The 17,909-nt window shown below is 46.3% G+C and overlaps 1 protein-coding gene across 12 annotated transcripts in view; it reads left to right on the top strand.

The window, feature by feature from the left end:
- The window catches only part of Abca3 (ATP binding cassette subfamily A member 3), a 61,780-nt gene that overhangs the window by 32,682 nt on the left and 11,189 nt on the right, over positions 1 to 17,909 (top strand). For all 12 annotated transcript variants that reach the window (XM_029569720.1, XM_029569704.1, XM_029569701.1 and 9 more), the window contains 11 exons: positions 412 to 593; positions 2,736 to 2,879; positions 3,344 to 3,473; positions 4,298 to 4,452; positions 4,716 to 4,871; positions 5,063 to 5,273; positions 6,413 to 6,563; positions 10,639 to 10,737; positions 14,361 to 14,547; positions 15,585 to 15,888; positions 16,844 to 17,117. In XM_029569720.1, the coding sequence (XP_029425580.1) occupies positions 412 to 593; positions 2,736 to 2,879; positions 3,344 to 3,473; positions 4,298 to 4,452; positions 4,716 to 4,871; positions 5,063 to 5,273; positions 6,413 to 6,563; positions 10,639 to 10,737; positions 14,361 to 14,547; positions 15,585 to 15,888; positions 16,844 to 17,117 (1,993 nt within the window). The remainder of the gene's footprint in view (positions 1 to 411; positions 594 to 2,735; positions 2,880 to 3,343; positions 3,474 to 4,297; positions 4,453 to 4,715; positions 4,872 to 5,062; positions 5,274 to 6,412; positions 6,564 to 10,638; positions 10,738 to 14,360; positions 14,548 to 15,584; positions 15,889 to 16,843; positions 17,118 to 17,909) is intronic.

Here is a 17,909-nt window from a genome sequence, read left to right as displayed (position 1 = left end):
AGCACACGCCTTTAATCCCAGCACTTGGGAGGCAGAGGCAGGTGCAGATCTCTGTTGTAAGTTCCAGGCCAGCTGGGGATACAGGGAGACCCTGTCTCAAAAACACCAAAACAAAAACAACAACAACAACAATAAAAAACCTTCAAGGTCATCCTTCATCCTTGCCTACATAGAGAGTTTAAGGCTAGCTTGAGATACATGAGACCCTCTTTGGGAGGAAAAAAAAAGACTTAAAAGTTATCAGATTTTTCACAAAGCCAAGAAAGAACCAGTCATACAGACTTTGCAGTGACAACACAGGCCAATTATGTACACAAGCATGAATACATGCACCATCTGGGGCTTCAGGGATCCTGGCCCCTCCAAGCCATCCCTAACAGTTTGGGGCTGTTTTCCTGGTATATGCTTCAGGCACAGGCATCCAGTGGCGAGACCTCCTGAATCCTGTCAATGTGGATGATGACTTCTGCTTTGGGCAAGTGCTGGGGATGCTGCTGCTGGACTCTGTGCTCTACAGCCTGGTGACCTGGTACGTGGAGGCTGTCTTCCCAGGCCAGTTTGGCGTGCCCCAGCCCTGGTACTTCTTCCTCATGGTGAGTGCTGAAGTCTCTGCTTTTCAAGCAGGCCACTTCTTTGGGGGATAAAGGTGTCCTCACCACTCACTTGAGGACCCCTCTGAGGCCCAACATATGATACCTGCATAGGCCTAGGATAGAGAACTCTGATCTGTTCATATGTGTCCTGAGATCTTTTGGGATTGGTTCAGATAGATGAAGACCTGCCCACCCCCACCCCAGGTCTGACATGAAGGAACACGCAGACCAATGTATATAGCCTCTGCTGCCCCTTCCCTCACTTCAAAAAAATCTTTTTTTAAAATATAATACCAAGGTTTAAACCCCGGGCCTTCCGTCCATAATGTTTGGTAAGCACTCTAATACTGAGCTATATCCCCAGCACAAAGACAGATATCTGACTGGGTTTTCTGCCTACAAAACACTGAAGGATTTGGTAAAATAAAAATTATCACACTGCTGAAATAGGTAGCACTTCCTCCTGCCAGGAAGGAGCACTGTCGGCATCTGATTGTACCTTTGAATTAGTTATTTTTCTTATTGCTGTGACAAAATACCTAACATAGCATTAAGGGGATACATTCCATTGTGGCAGACAGGCATGGCAGCAGGCACATGAGGCCTGGTCACAGTGCATCTGTAGTCAGGAAGCAGAGAGCATGAATGGGGCTGCTCAGCTCATTTCCTCCTTTTTATTCAGTCCGGTAACCCTGACATGAGATGGTACCACCCACATTTAGGGTAGGTTTTCCCACCTCAGTTAAACCTGATCTAGAAACTCTGTCACAGACATGCCCATAGGTTTGTCTCCTAGATGATTCTAGATGCTGTCAGTTTGACAGTACCAACCATCAGCTTCTTCAGGCTTGTCCTGTGCACTTATTACTTGACCCACATATCACTTGTCTCATGAAACTGGGCCATATTGTAAACAATATCTGAACCTTTTTTTAATCTAACAGTGTACCTTTGCTATCTTAAGTACATGTACCTGTCTGTAAGTAAAAGTTTTTCTAGACTTTCATCTACACGTCTTTTTTTTTAAACTTTGTAAAAATTTTTTATTAATTTTTTAAAATTTTATATGTATGCATGTATTGTCTGCATGTAGGTAAGTACACCCGTGTTGTGTAATGCCCAAAGAGGTCAGAAGGGACTGTCGGATCCCCTGGGACTGGAGTTATGGACAGTTGTTAGCTGCCCAGTGGATGCTGGGATTCGAACCCAGGTCTTCTGCAAGAACAACCAGTGTTCTTAACTGCTGAGCCATCTCTCCAGCCCTCATCTATACATCTTTATAAATTCTGTTTTGTTGATCTAGAAATATATTTCTATTTAAATATACAGCTTTTTAGGAGTCAGCTTCATTTGTAATGACTATACCATATCCTGCTGTGTGATTATACTACCACACACTAGCAATTCCCAACTGATAGGGATGCCTCTCTCTTCATTCTTTGATTCAGCAAAAATTTCATCAAATATAAGGTGACACCTTTTGTGAGAGGTAGACATTATTCTGTCTAAGGTCGTGAAGGAGAATGCCACCATTTATAATGTGAGATTCATTCTGACTTTACAGGCACTTTAAATATGAGAAATTTGTCCATTAACATCAATGGAATGTGGCTTCTTGGCACTGGAAACAGAGCTGTGGGTTAACAGGTCCTCACCCAGCAGCTCACCCTCCATGCATTCGTCCTCATTTGCCCCTGGTACACTCAGGGCAGAGTGTGTGAGGTCTGTAGTTCCCTTGCTTACTAAAAGCCTGTCATTTGGTGACCAGAGAGAATCAAGACGGTTCCTTTCTTTTTTGGCTCTGATATTGCTTTCAACTGGAATGTTCAATATTTCTTCATACTTTTGACAAATTCCATTTCTTCTCTGCTAAATCTGAGTTGACATTCACAACAAGCTGCTCTAAGGCACATTTGCCAGATTAGGGAAGCAAGGCTTAGAGCTTTCCCAGGAATTTGACTCAGGAGGTGTTCTGGAACTCAATCTAAGACAGTGTCCTTTCCTCAGTCATATGCCCTGGTGGGTTAAGGCTCAGGAAATGTTGCTGGGTGTATTTAGTGTGTCAATGATGGTTACTCAAGTTGACCACAAACAGAATGAACTGACAGGAGTGACTGTGGCACTTGTCTACCTACATCACAGCCCTCCTACTGGTGTGGGAACCCAAGGACTGTCCTAGGAAAAGAGGAAGAAGATAGTGACCCAGAAAAAGCACTCAGAGCTGAGTACTTTGAAGCTGAGCCAGAGGACCTGGTGGCTGGGATCAAGATCAAGCATCTGTCCAAGGTGAGACCTCGAAGGCAGGCAGGTAAGCAGCTGGTACTTTCTCTAGGCTTGCTCTCCCCCAGTCTTCTGAGCACCTGATAAAGGAGAATAGGGACCGCTCAGCTTCTTTTGACTCATTCTCCAGGACAAAGACCATCCCTACACATCTGGCCCTATGCTGGCATTGTGATAGTGTGACCATGTAGTCCTGGATGCACCTCTCACTAGGTTCTTGGTACATGTTATGCTTGGGCACATCATATGCCTGGGTCTCCTGGGCCTTCTAATCACACAGTGATGACAAGGAGATTGTGGGACATATAAGGCCTGACAGATGGACGTAGCCTCTGCCCATTCTTCAGTCCTTTGTGTGCTGATTCGTGGTGCAGATTTGGTATCCTGAGATGCTAGGGTCATATTCCAAAGGGAAAGGGAGGCCCTGAGGGCCACAGGAAGTCTATTACATCCCTCTGCCTTGCCTACAGGTATTCCGAGTAAGAAATAAGGACAAAATGGGCATCAGAGACCTGAACTTGAACTTGTACGAGGGACAGATCACAGTCCTGCTGGGCCACAATGGAGCTGGGAAGACCACTACTCTCTCCATGCTCACAGGTAAGGGGCATCTCCATGTCCACCTATAGTTGACAGGCCCTCCTCTCCAGCTGCTTCATACCAGCCATGGATTTGTTCTCGCATGTGACTTCAGTCCTTCCCCAGTTATGAGGACTGAGATGTTTTTATATCCAGTGGAGTTTCAGCCCATGGCCCAAGGAGACTGCGTGAGGAGCCTTTGAGTGGCTCCCTCCTCTCAGCCTCTGTCCTTGAATGCTGAAACCTGGTAGGATCAACAAAAACAAACTAAACTAATTCTCCAGCCACAGAGGAATGGGTCAACCCCCATATTTGTTTGGCTTCAAACCCACTCTAGAGAGCTGTCTTATGCTAAGGATGTGACTTGGTGGTGGTTTGCTTGCCTGGCATATATTGGGTCCTAGGTTCAGTCCCCAGTACCTATGGGAGGGAAAGAGAAAAGAGGGAAAGGAGGGGAGCTTTCCTTCCTAGTGTGTGTCACACCTTTGAGGCTGTTCCTTGTCTTCCTGAAACATTAATAAGACATCAGTCAGTAGCACATACCCAGGTGTTGAAAGTGAGGCTTATGGCCATGATGGATTTATTACCTACATACTTATGTGTATGGGAGGGGCAGTATGTCTTATAAAAGGCAGGGTCCCACCCTTACCGTCTCCTACTGCTCTGCTGGATTGCTGGATAGAGCCTACCATAGCAGATTACAGGGGTCCTGGTAACTCTTTATGGATAGACTCTTCCATAAAATAAGGGGAACTGATTGAATGAGGAAAGGAGGTTATTATTACACCTTGTACAAGTTAACAAGATTTTCACGATTAATTTGAGGATCTCTCATTTGGTTGCAGGTCTTTTTCCTCCTACCAGTGGGCATGCATATATTCATGGGTATGAAATTTCCCAAGACATGATTCAAATTCGGAAGAACTTGGGCCTGTGCCCCCAGCATGATGTCCTATTTGACAACCTGACAGTTGCAGAACATCTTTACTTCTATGCTCAGGTAAGTCCACAGATGACAGAGCCCTGTAGGTGATAACTATCCATTGCTATGTACCTGGATTTCTGAAGCTGCTTTAGTGTGTCATTAGCCTCCCAGTAAAATCTGTTCTGAGGAGCTATTCCACAAAAGCCAGAGTAAGAATAGAGGGTAAACAGAGTCCAGTGATGTCAGGGAAAGCTATCTCTTGGGCTAGGGAGCTTGTTGGGTAGCTCCGCTCCTATCAACACAACCTGCCTCAAGTGATCTCATCCCCTACCTTTCAGTTAAAAGGCCTGTCTCTCCAGAAGTGCCCTGAAGAAGTCAAGCAGATGCTGCACATCCTCAGTCTGGAGGACAAGCGGGATTCACGGTCCAAGTTCCTGAGTGGGGGGATGAAGCGCAAGCTGTCCATCGGCATTGCCCTCATAGCTGGTTCCAAGGTGCAATTCGGGGACGGGGGGATTCTGACCTCTTGACACAGCCAGGTCAGGCTCCTACACACTGGATAAACAGAGGGGTGGTAAGGCCAGCTTATCAAACCCCCAACTGAGCTGCACAGGGTGGCACAGCAAAGCCAGCCTGGGCCTGGGATACAGCTCTGCCATCACAAGGCTATACCTCACCCTTCCAGGTACTGATGCTGGATGAGCCCACCTCAGGCATGGATGCCATGTCTAGAAGGGCCATCTGGGATCTTCTTCAGCAACAGAAGAGTGACCGCACCATCCTGCTGACCACCCACTTCATGGATGAAGCTGACCTGCTGGGGGACCGCATTGCCATCATGGCCAAGGGGGAGCTACAGTGCTGTGGGTCATCACTGTTCCTCAAGAAGAAATATGGTGAGCATTAGGCAGTAGGAGCCCAGGGCAACCTCCACCCTGTGACAGGGTCAGTGCCACTACCTGTTGTGCTGAGAGGAACTGCCCACTGTTAGCCTGTGTGAAGGGTCCTGGCATGGGTTGGGCAAGGCCTTCTCCAGACTTACTGTTCTCTTGCCCCACTCAGAGGAACCATGTTGGAATGGTGAAGTAGAGTAGGGTAGAATGTCTTGAGTGGTTGGGCTCTGATTAAGCTACAACCAGGACCCTTGGAGCAGGCAGGAGTCCCTTAGGGTGGACAGGAGTTCCTTGGAATGGCCACCATGCTTGCCAACATTGTAGCCCCCACTAAGAGCATTATTCACTGCATAGTCCAGGACCCAGCCCCTTTGCTTTGTGGAGTGACTGGCTTCCTATTGTCATTTCCTGGTCTAACAGTATATGCATCCCACTCTTACCCAAGAGTATTCCTCCCCAAAGAACACCCATGGTTCACACCTTACCTCTACTATACCAAGCACATACTCCAGTATAGCCAGAGTAGGCTAGAGAGGGTGCCCTCATCCTTGGTGGCCATGTGCATAATTAAGATCCTGGGTTCTCTTTCCAAGAAAGGGAGTCTTGTGATCATTTCTGCTAGAGCCTTGTGAGTTTTGCTTGCTACTCCCTGCCTGGCTGCTCAGTTAGCCAAGCTATTGATCATCCTGGGCCCAACATCCTTGTCACTGAAGGGAACAAAGGAGGACCATTTCCTACAAAGCAAGAATCCGGATAGAGCTCAGAGTGTAATATAGTACTGTGGGTCCTGTCTCTTCCTGTGAGCCTTGCAGTAATGATCAGCATGAATCCTATAATACAGACACCCTCAAAGGCTCAAATTGTTGCTGGTGGTTTTATCCTCAAGAAGGCTCTGGCTTCCAGCAGGTATACCTGACTACATTCACTGACCCAGCTTCTTCAGCACCTCTATCCAGTTGGGATATGGGAGGTAACACACTAGCACAGGATAGAGGAGCCCTGAGATGCATCTGTTTTGGCCCCACTGCACCTAGCTCTCCAGCCTCTTTCCCATGAGCCTGCCTCATGTGAGCCACAGAGGTGTGGAAAGACAGGAGAAGTGGGACAGCCAAAAGACCTCATACTTGGTCCACACATTCCAGGAGCTGGCTATCACATGACACTGGTAAAGGAGCCACACTGCAATCCTGAAGGCATCTCCCAGCTGGTACACCACCATGTCCCCAATGCCACACTGGAGAGCCATGCTGGGGCCGAGCTGTCCTTTATTCTTCCCAAGGAGAGCACACACAGGTATGTGCCCTGGAGACAGATCCAGGATGGGGTCCCACAGTCATGAGAGCTCCATGCCCTCTCTGGTTTGACTAAAGGGCATCTATCATCTCTTGGAAAGGTATAGTCAGGTCCTGGGACATCTGCTGGACTGGATGCAGGGAGAGGTATAACTTGTATCAACATCAAACAGATTGAAAGAGCACTCACTGCCTGCCTGCCATTCATATCCACATAGGACTTCCTCCTAACACCAGGTTGAACATATACAACAATCACCAGACCAAGGTATGGTGGTGCATACCTACGATCCCAGAACTTGGGAAGTAGAGACAGGAGGGTCAGTTCAAGGTCATCCTCATCTGCATAGTGAGTTCAAGGCCAGGCTAGGCTACACGAGACCTCTCTCAACCCCCTCTAAAAAAATGAACACAAGTAGCTGCACACTCAGAATTATTTGTGGAGCTAATTTGCAATTTGCAGACAGACTATGTATCCTGGAACTCACTGTGTAGACCAGGCAGGCCTTGGACCCACAGAGATCCGCCTGCCTCTGCCTCTCAAGTGCTGGGACTACAGGCATGTGCTACCAAGCCTGGTGAGTTTATATCTTTTTAAAAAATTTGTCCGGGGAGGGTGATGAGATAGCTGAGTGAGTAAAGGCATTTGCTGCCAAGCCTAATGACCTAAGTTCAATTCTTGGAACCAACATGATAGGAGAGAACCAACTTCCACAAGTTTTCTTCTTTCACACACATTCCATTGCACACACATACATAATCACACACAAAAAAATAAATAAATAAATAAATAAATAAATAAATAAATGTAAAAAAAATTTTTAAACTTATTTGTATGTGTGTGTCTATATGTATGTGGTTATGTCCTGTGGAGGCCAGAGGCATAAGATCCCCCTAGGGCTGGGCTTCACTTCCCATTATCAGGATAGAAGAGTGAAGAGTATGTGTCCCCCCACCCTTTTTTTCTTATGATTGAACTTTCTAAGATTTTTTGTTGAAGCTGGGTGTGGTGGCACATGCCTTTAATCCCAGCACTCGGGAGGCAGAGGTAGGAGGATCTCTGTGAGTTCGAGGCTAGCCTGGTCTCCATAATGAATCCAGGCCAGCTATGGCTACAGGGAGATCCTGTCTCAAAAAAAACAAAAAAAAAATTTTTTTTTTTGTTGAATACAGGTTGATAAAGCACATTGCAACTTAGCCTTTCTCCACTCTGCCACCAGAGGGTATAATGGTTCCATGCCTGTTGGCTTCAACTGGGTATCATCTTTGGCTCAGTTATGGCCACTTTTAGATATTCATATCTAGCTGGGGGGCTTTTGGGGGACAGTATTTTCTTTTTTCTTTTTTTTTTGTTTTTTTTTTTGTTGTTTTTTTTGAGACAGGATCTCCCTGTAGCCTCAGCTGGCCTGAAACTCACTATGTAGACCAAGCTATCCCTGATCTCAAAGAGCTACATCTGCCTCTGCCTCCCAAATACTGGGATTAAAAAATATTTTGTTACTTTTATTTTATGTGTATGAGTATATTGCCTGAATGAATCTAGGTTGCACCTATGTTGTGCAGTGCCCTCGGAGGTCAGAAGGCATCGGATCCCCTGGAACTGGAGTTATAGACAGTTGTTAGCTGCCATGTAGGTGCTGGGAACCAAACTCAGGTCCTCTGCCAGAGCAGTCAGTGCTCTTAACCTCTGAGCCATCTCTGCCGCTCCAAGCACTGGGATTGAAGGCATGTGCCACCATAAATTTTTGTTTTCATTTTTGAGATGGAGTATTCTGTAGTCCATACTGGTGCCTCAAACTGGTTATGTAGTCTAGAATTGACTTTGAACTTCAGATCCTACTGCCTCTACGTAGCTCCCAAATGCTGATTACAGATGTGTGCCACCATGACCAGTGTATGCATGTTGGGAATTGAACCCAGGATTCCATATATACAAGGCAGGCACTTTGCCTACTGAGTTATATTCCCAGTTCCATCATATCAACCATTTTGTTGCAACTTTTATCAGGTTTGTTATATATATGTTTTATTTGAGAGGGAGGTCATTGAATTTTATATTTTCATATTTCATGTATCACATCTTTCCTGTTGTGACTTCTTTTGTTATTTTATTAAAAGTGTCTCACTGCCCTACAACCAAATTAATTATCATCAGTTTGGGGGCTTTTTGGTGTGTTTTATTTTTTAGTTTGTTTTATGATTCCATTCTGTTCCCAGAGCTCAAGTCCAAATGCTCACAGAAAGAAACAGGGATAGAATGATGGAAGAAATCTCTATCCCTTCCTTTTAATTTTTCCGTGAACCTAAAACTTCTCTAAGAAAAATAAAAACTTAGGCTGGGGATTTAGCTTTGTAGCTGGGGATACATGTAGCAGAATGACTCCTGATTTTTACCTCCCAAGTACTGGGATTACAGGTGTATACCACCACACTTGGTTTATGTGGTGCTGAGGACTGAACCCAGGTGCATGCTAGGCCAGCACTCTACCAACTCAGCTACATCCCTAGCCCCAAATAAAATAAGATTTGGGGCAGGGGACAGGGCATGCCTTTAATCCTGGCACTCAGGAGCCAGAGGCAGGTGAATTTCTTTGAGATTAAGGCCAGCCTGGTCTACAGAGCAAGTTCAAGAACAGCCAGGGCTACATAGTGAGACCTTGTCTTTTAAATTTTTTAAATTAATTAATTGATTAAAATAAAATGAGATTTTTTAAGAAGAACAGCAAATTATATGACCCTAAGGTAGTTTGTTTTGTTTTGTTTGGGTTGAGGTTTGAGACAGGGTCTCAGTGAAGTTCAGATTTGCCTCAAACTTACTATGTGGCTGAGGCTGACCTTGAAATCCTGATCCTCCTGCCTTCACCTCCCAAATGCTGAGACTACAGACATTCACCACATGCCCAGCTGTTGTTTCAGTGGCACCTTAACTGAGTGCTACATGAATGCATGTAATCCAGCACTAAGGAGGGTGAGTAGCTGAATCAGGAATTTGAGACCAGTATGGTCTACATAGCAAGACCCTGTCTGTAAAACCAAGGACTGGAGTTGTAGATCAAGAGTAGAATGCTTACCTAGAGTGTGCAAGGCCCTGAGTTCAATCCCTAGTTCCACTAAAAAGAAAAACTGATGTTTCAGTCTTGTAGCTTATTGGTAAAACACTTGAATAGCATGGGCAAGACCTTGGGTCTGATCACCAACCTTGCAAACATTTTTTAAATTAATTTTTATGTATTATTTTAATTTTATTTTTATGAATATATTGCCTGCATGTATGTAAGTGGACCTATCTTGTGCAATGCTCATGGAGGTCAGAAAAGGGGATTGGCTTCCTCTAGAACTGGAGTTTACAGATGGTTGGTAGACACCATGTGGGTGCTGGGAACCGAACCTAGGTCCTCCACAAGAGCAGCCACTGCTCTTAACCACCGAGCCATCTCTCCGGCCCCAGAATTTTTTTAAAAAAGAAAAAATGATGTTGGCATATGGTGGCCTTTAATCCCAGCACTTGGGAGGCAGAGGCAGATGGCTCTCTATGAGTTCATGGCCAGCCTGGTCCACACAGCAGGTTCCAGGCCAGCCAGAACTACATAGTGAGATCCTGTCTTTAAAAAATATTAGAAAAAAATGGGCCGGTCATTGCACATACGAGGTCACTTACATACATGCAGGCCATAAACGGTATACACACAAAAAAATAAATAATAAAATTTTTTAATATATTTTATTTTTATTTTATGTGTATGAGTGTGTTGCCCGCATGTGTGTGAGTGCACCCATGTCGTGCAGTGCTGCAGAGGTCAGAAGAGGGCCTCGGATTCCCCTGGAACTGGAGTTAAGGATGGTCATAGCCACCATGTGGGTGCTGGGAATTGAACCCGGGTCTACTGCAAGAGCAGTCAGTGCTCTCAACCGCTGAGCCATCTCTCCAGCCCCAATAAATAAAATATTTTTTAAACAAAGAAAAAGAATAAAAAGGCATTTCAAGGAATTATTCTACCCTGTCCCTTCAATTATTTAGGAAGAAATTATCTAGAAAATGTCTGAAAAATGCTTCATCACTCTGGGTCTTTTTTCAGGTTTGAAAGTCTTTTTGCTAAACTGGAAAAGAAGCAGAAGGAATTGGGCATTGCCAGCTTCGGGGCCTCTGTCACCACGATGGAGGAAGTCTTCCTTCGGTCAGTAGCCATGAATTTCCATCTATCCCAGACCTGCATTGAGGATGATTTTGTTAAAGGGCAGACATAAACAGTCTACCCGGTTCTGTTCTGGGGCACTGTCAGAGGGCAGAGATGCTGGCAAACAGGGACAGAGATAAGGCAGGCAGAGGCTGTATGAGCCAGAGTTCACATGTGAGTTTTATGGGCACCTGTATACTTAGGAAGCTGCACTCTGTATGTAGCAAACATGCCTGAGCTTCCCAGGGTCCTTCCTGAGACTACCACCCCACACACAGGTCAGCATTGGTGCTACTGAGCTCTCCTAGGCAGGGGCCACCCCACAGGATATGTGTATCTGCCCTGGAGATGGGGAGCTTAGCTCTCAGATCCTCAGAACTCCAGATAGTTGCTTTATTTATCAGACACTTCTTGAATTCTTGTTTGGCTGATGCAGTGCTAAGAATTGGAAATAAAAATATGTGTGAAATAGATTTTTCTTAGGAAATCATGTTCTACAGGAGGCAGCATAATAACTGAACATAAATTATAAAGCCTTGTGCTGTGTGCTCAAAACTATCTGTCCCAGGGGCTGTGGGACCAACAGGAAAGGCTAGCATGGTACAGGAAGACCAACCAGGAGAGGATGCACAGAAAGACCTAGAAGCTGAACCCCTGAAACAGAGTAGGCAAGAAGAAGAGAAGAGTGAAAGGTCACTAGCTGACCTGTGTCTAGCTCAGGACACAGCAATTTCTGGTGAATCTTGATTGAATAAAAAAGCTACATGCCAGCCTGCTGTCAGCTATACTGGAATTCCAATCCCAAGTTGCTTTCAGAAGCTTCAGGGCCTCTGCTTCTCTCTATTTTCTGAGATTTAGTGCCTGTCTGGCCCCCAGTTTACTTGGTCTCCTAATTTACATTCAGCACATGGCCCTACCCAACTTCCAGCCTTGTCTTTGTGCATCAGCTCCAGCCCTGCCTGATGGTGGTCTCTGAGCAACTCATCTCAGGAGAAAAAAACCCAGAGGCTCTGCCAGCCTGTCCAGATCCCCTGTTAGTCATGAAGGCAGGCAGCAGCTGCAGGTGTTCAGATGGGTGGCCTGTTTTGGATTCAAAGGAAATATTGGTGAGATGGTGACACTTGGTGTCTCTGAATTGAATTTGTGATTTGGGTCTGAAACATAAATGGGCTTGGGGTCAGCAGTGGTTCAATCCAAGCCTGTCAATCTAATTTCTATCCCTAGAACCTACATAAAAGTGGAAAGAAAGAATCAATGCCATAAGTTTGGCCTCTGACCCCCACACATTCACCATAGTATTTGCACGCGCACGTGCGCACGCACACACACACACACACACACACACAAATTTTTTTAAAAAGCTAAGTGTAGTGGTGCACACCTTTAATCCTAGAACTCCGGAGCAGTGGATCTCTGTGAGTTCAAGGCCAGCCTGGTCTACAGAGTGAGTACCAAGCCAGCCAGGGCTATGTAGTGAGACCCTGTCTTTTTTTTTTTTTAATGTTTTTGAGACAGGGTCTCCCTGTAGCCCAACTGGCCTGGAACTCACTATGTAGACCAGGCTGGCCTCAATCTCACATAGATCTGCCTGCCCCTGCCTCCCGAGTGCTGGGACTAAAGGCATGCGCCACCACACCCCACTTGATACCCTGTCTTCTTTTTTTTTTTGCATTTTTGAGATAGGGTCTCCTTGTATCCCCAGCTGTCCTGGAACTCACTATGTAGACCAGGCTGGCCTCTAACTCACAAAGATCTGCCTACCTCTGACCCCCAAGTGCTGGGATTAAAGGCATGTGCCACCATGCCTGGCAGATACCCTGTCTTATAAATAAATAAATAAATGGACCTGGAAAAATCAGTAAAAGAAGAACCTGGGTAGGGACCAGCAGAGTAGAGACTAAGGCCTGAGGCAAGATTCAGGGGATGAAGAGGGAGAGCAGGTGAACCAGCTCCAGTGAGGCAGAGATGAACTTGGTTAGGCCAGATGAGAAAGCATGTCAAGCTGCTCAGCTGATCAGTTATATTTTCCCAATTAGCAGGGAGCTGCTGGCTAATTTGGTTGTTTTGTTTTATTTTTCAGTTCTGGGAAAACTTGGATTCGCACATGCGAGCACATGTTAGGCAACTGCTGGGCACTAAGCTACATCTCTAGCCCCATGGTTTTTTTTCAATAATAGCTCTACTAAAATATAATTTATATTACATTTAAAAGTCACCTTCTTGATACATACAATTCAGTGTCTTTGGTGTATTCACATATTCTACAATCCTTACCATAATCTATTTAAGACATTTTAAACATTCTCTGTCCCACCAAAAAAATGTCCACACCCATTAGCAATCACCACTCATCTCATTCCTCCTCCCACAGCCCCTGGCAACCAAGATCTACTTCTGTCACTAAAGATTTGCCTGTTACAGACATTTCATATAAATGGAATTACATGGCATGTGGTGTTTGTGCCTGATCTACGTAGCGCAGTGCTTTTGAGGTGCATGCTGTAGCATGTGTCAGAACACCATTCCTTTTTTATGGCTGAACTATAGTCCATCATCTGGGTAGACCATGTTTGTTTATCCATTTCAGTTGGAGGACCTGTATGTTCTTTCTTTTTTTGCTATTATAGATCATGCTGCTATTATAGATCATGCTGCTGTCAACATTTTGTGTACAGTTTTTGCATGATTACATATATATATATATATACTTAGGAGTGGATCATATGAAGTGACTATATTCAGCCCATTCATGACAAATATGCATCATTTAGAAGCTTCTGTCAAAGCACTATAGAATAATAGTTTTGACTCCCTTACTTGTTTGTTCATTTTTTCACACTTACTCATTCTTCATTCATTCATCCATTTTTCTACTCAATGATTATCTAGTGATACCATGGGTACATAGCCAAGCAAAGGTCAGAACAGAAAGACAACCAGACAGGGCACTACCTCTGAGAACTTTCCAGATTCACAGGGAAACTGACCATAGTTCACATTCATAACCAGAACCTGAAGATTAGAGCACTCATGAAAATGTTAACACCAAGGATCCTAACAATCTGGCGCAGGATGCTCTCAAACACCAGTGCAATGATAGCACAGTCTTACCCCAAGCAACTACTATAGGACCTCATGGCCTCACCACCTGCCCTCCCTCCACCATGTCTGTCTCTGTCACACCCTTCTGAAGCACAGTTGTCTTGCTTTCCAGTAGTAAGATGCAGGCAGTATCCTTGGCCTGCATCTTTCTTGGACCCAGAAAATCTTGTGTGATGAGCCCTCTTCAGTACTGCCATTGTGCCCTATAGCCCTCCTTTCCCCTCAAACACCCTGGTTATAAATGATAACTGGGTAATCCCCTTTGAGTACAGAGTCCTATGCACTGGGGCCCCAACTAACTGTCTCTTTCCCATGGACATTACCTGGCTATGCCCAGATGGTATTCTGGAGAAGTTTATTGATGAATGAGTGAGTGAGTGAGTGAGTGAGTGAGTGAGTGAGTGAGTGAGTGAACAAACTGATGGCATTGTTCTGCTTCAGGATCTATTCCTTGGCAGGACAACAGCTTAGCTCTCCAACTTAGGAACCAAGTTATGACTGGTACCTGTGTTCTGGTGCAGGGTTGGTAAGCTGGTGGATACCAGCATGGATATTCAGGCCATCCAGCTCCCTGCCCTGCAGTACCAGCATGAGAGGCGGGCAAGTGACTGGGCTGTGGACCCCAACTTATGTGGGGTGATGGACCCAACTGATGGCATTGGAGCCCTCATCGAGGAAGAGCAGGCCATGGGCAAGCTCAACACAGGGGTGAGCACCTGGGGCTGGGGCCACACACAGTCACCATGGGAAGGTCAGCAGTCCCTTAGCTCCTCATGTTAGAACTGCTAACAGCAGAGAGGCCACATGGCAGATATAAGCTTTAGGGGATCAGTAGAGGAGAAAGCAGATTCCAGTTTATGCTACATGGGACAGCAGGAAGAAGAAGCAGAGTTTTTCAATGGAACAATTCAAATGGCTTTTTTCTGAGACAGGGTTGGCATGGGACTCAGTATGTAGATGAGGCTGGCCTCAAACTTGTGATCTTCCTGGCTCTGCCTTCTGAGTGCTGGAATTACAGGTGTGCTCTACTTCACCCAGCAGAAATGTCTTAATATTCTGACTTGGGTACTCACAGAAAACATTGGGATATTTTCTCTAAGTGTCTTGTTGGGACAAGACACTGCCCTTCATCCAGCTCTGTACTAACATGGCTTGATAGTGACCTGATGAAGTAGATGGCAGCAGAGAGGGTCCTGCTCTCATTTTATAGGCAGGATACCAAGGCCTGGGCCAAAGTGAAATGGCTAACATGTGGGGAGCCTTAGGCTTGGGGGCGGGGGATCTGATCCCAAGGTCCTGAGGCTCTCTGCACTTAGTAGGCCAAGAAAGAGTGATGTGGAACAGGGGCAGGAAATCCAGGGAGGCAGGTGAGAGGGTTTGTCTCTGCTTATCCATGAACTGGAGCAGAGCCTTCTTCATGGTGGTGTCGCCAGAAAAGGGCAGAGTAAAGGCAGAAGACCTCAGCTGGTCCCTTAATGCTTTGTGATAAAAGTATCTGCCAAGCTACTATGGCTGTTGTAAGACCCCACAAGCCCATGTGGGGATCTGTAGGCACATGTACCCTCCTATAGTTTGCTGAGCTCCACCTAAGGCCCCTTGTCACTACAAGTTGCTCTTGGGGTAGTTGCCTGAAGAAATGTCAGCCAAAGGCCCCCAGGATGATGCTACTTAGGTCAGCACTTACAGTGGGGCTAGTTGCCTGCCCCCATGCACAGCCCATGTCACCTGCCTCTCCTCTGCCACAGCTTGCTCTCCACTGCCAGCAGTTCTGGGCCATGTTCCTGAAGAAGGCTGCATACAGCTGGCGGGAATGGAAGATGGTGGCAGCTCAGGTCCTGGTCCCCCTGACTTGCATCACCCTGGCCCTCTTGGCCATCAACTACTCATCGGAGGTCTTTGATAACCCTCTCCTGAAACTAAGCCTGTGCAATTATGGAAGAACTGTTGTGCCCTTCTCAGTCTCAGGCACCTCTCAGCTGGATCAGCAACTGTCTGAGCACCTGAGGGACATGCTACAGGCTGAGGGGCAGGAGCCCCGAGAGGTGCTCGGTAAGGAGCGGCTGGGGCTTGGGGGCCAATGGTGCTGACACAGCTCACCTTCTGACTCTGTCAGTGTTGACTCTGGGGTGGGTCATCCTTTACTATCCCTTACCCTCTGACACATTTAGCAGTGTCCCTGGCATTGCCCCTCACTCCATCATGACAATCAGAACTGCCTCTGAACATTACCAGCTGTCCCCTATGCTGAAGATCATGATGCTGAGTCAGAGAAAGCACACCTAGAACACTACAGACAGGCACACTACCAGGGTTTAGACACACCCATTCTGTAGGACCCTTCATAAACAAAACACAAGTGCTATCTTTGTATTACATCATCTTTGTTAATAGGCTAGGTTGACTGACAATGTACCTTCATGTGACTCAGTGCTTTCATCCAACACCTTGATTTTGTTTGTTTGTTTGTTTGTTTTTGGTCTTTTTGAGGCAAGGTCTCCCTGTAGCCTCAACTGGCCTGGAGCTTGCTATATAGACCAGGCTTGCCTCAAACTCATAGACCTCTGCCTGCCTCTGCCTCCCGAGTGCTGGGATTAAAGGCTACCATGCCTGGCCACACCTTGAAATTTTAAATGGTCTTGAGTTTCTAGCAGCCATAATTAGATAATGCCCCAGGCTTAGAACAGCTGTGATCTGGTTAAATTGATTATACTGGAAGGTTTTCTTACTTTATTGCTCCCTATGTCCTGACCAGCAGCCCTGATGTTCAGTGGACAGAATGATGAGAAAATGGCAGAACTGAGTTCCTGCTTGGGAAAAGGTTGATTATATCTGCACTTGGGAGGCTGTTGGCACCATGATGGGCACTGCTGGCCCAGCAGAAGCCCCAGCAGTCCAGGGTCCCAGTTCATCTATGCCTGTAGTCAATCCTGAAGATTGTCATTGGAATGATTATGGGTGCCCATTCCTGTACCCTCTGTGTCCCTGACACTACATTGCTCCACAGGTGACCTGGAGGAGTTCCTGGTTTTCAGGGCCTCGGTGGAGGGAGGTGGCTTTAATGAGCGGTGCCTGGTGGCAACATCCTTCAAAGACAAAGGAGAGAAGACAGTGGTCACTGCCTTGTTCAACAACCAGGCATACCACTCTCCAGCAACTGCCCTGGCTATTGTGGACAACCTTCTGTTCAAGCTGTTGTGTGGCCCTCAGGCCTCCATTGAAGTCTCCAACTACCCCCAGCCCCGGAGCGCCCTGCAGGTTGCCAAGGACCAATTCAGCGAGTATGTGTACAGCCCACTCACTCAGTCAGGTGTCCGTCTCCAGGACTCCCATTGGAACACCACCAGAAATAAGGCTCTATAGATGACAGAGTGAGGTGTCTGCCCCTCAGACACTGCCTATTCTTGGTCAATGACACTCAGACCCTCAGCCTTCCATATTCACCATTCCTTTGTCCACAAATCATCCCAAACATCCATCCTACAGGCACTGCATTCCTCACCAGGAACTTCTGAGGACCTGGTGGGCATCTCTGCTTTCTTTTCCCAGCAGGGTCCTAAGCAGTGGGGCAGAGGCTGAGCTCAGAGCTCAGAGAAAGCTGTTGTTTCCCTGTTAGGCTACAGACTGGGAGGCCCAAAGATTAGGCTAAGGGGGCCCAGGTTTATTATGGAGATAATGGGCCAGGCAGGGTACTGATCACTCACTCATGAAAATGTTACCCACAGCATGTAGCATGCAGGCAAATGCTTTTTCATGTAGTCCATGGCCCCTTTACCTCAGTGTCATTTTGTTGAACATCTCATTGCCCCCCCAAACAAACTATACCCTTGAGTATTCCCACCCTCCACACTCCCAGCCATGGCAACCACTCAGCTGTTCTGTCTATAGAGTTCCCTATTCCAGTTACTTCTCGAAACAGAGCTGTACAACACATGACCTTTCAGCATGGTGTTTGTGAGGTTCATCCAGGTTGTGGCTGTACTACTCTCTTCCTCTGCCCTCACCTTCTTTTCCTTGCCAGATAGCATTCTGGGTCCCAATCTCATTTATTGAGAAAACCTAGAGCTTTTTTT

Source organism: Nannospalax galili, unplaced genomic scaffold (genome assembly GCF_000622305.1).
Source record: "Nannospalax galili isolate Female #2095 unplaced genomic scaffold, S.galili_v1.0 scaffold471, whole genome shotgun sequence".
Lineage (NCBI taxonomy): Eukaryota > Metazoa > Chordata > Mammalia > Rodentia > Spalacidae > Nannospalax > Nannospalax galili.
The sequence above is the reverse complement of the archived record's forward strand: the minus strand, read 5'-3'. Positions and strand labels throughout refer to the sequence as shown.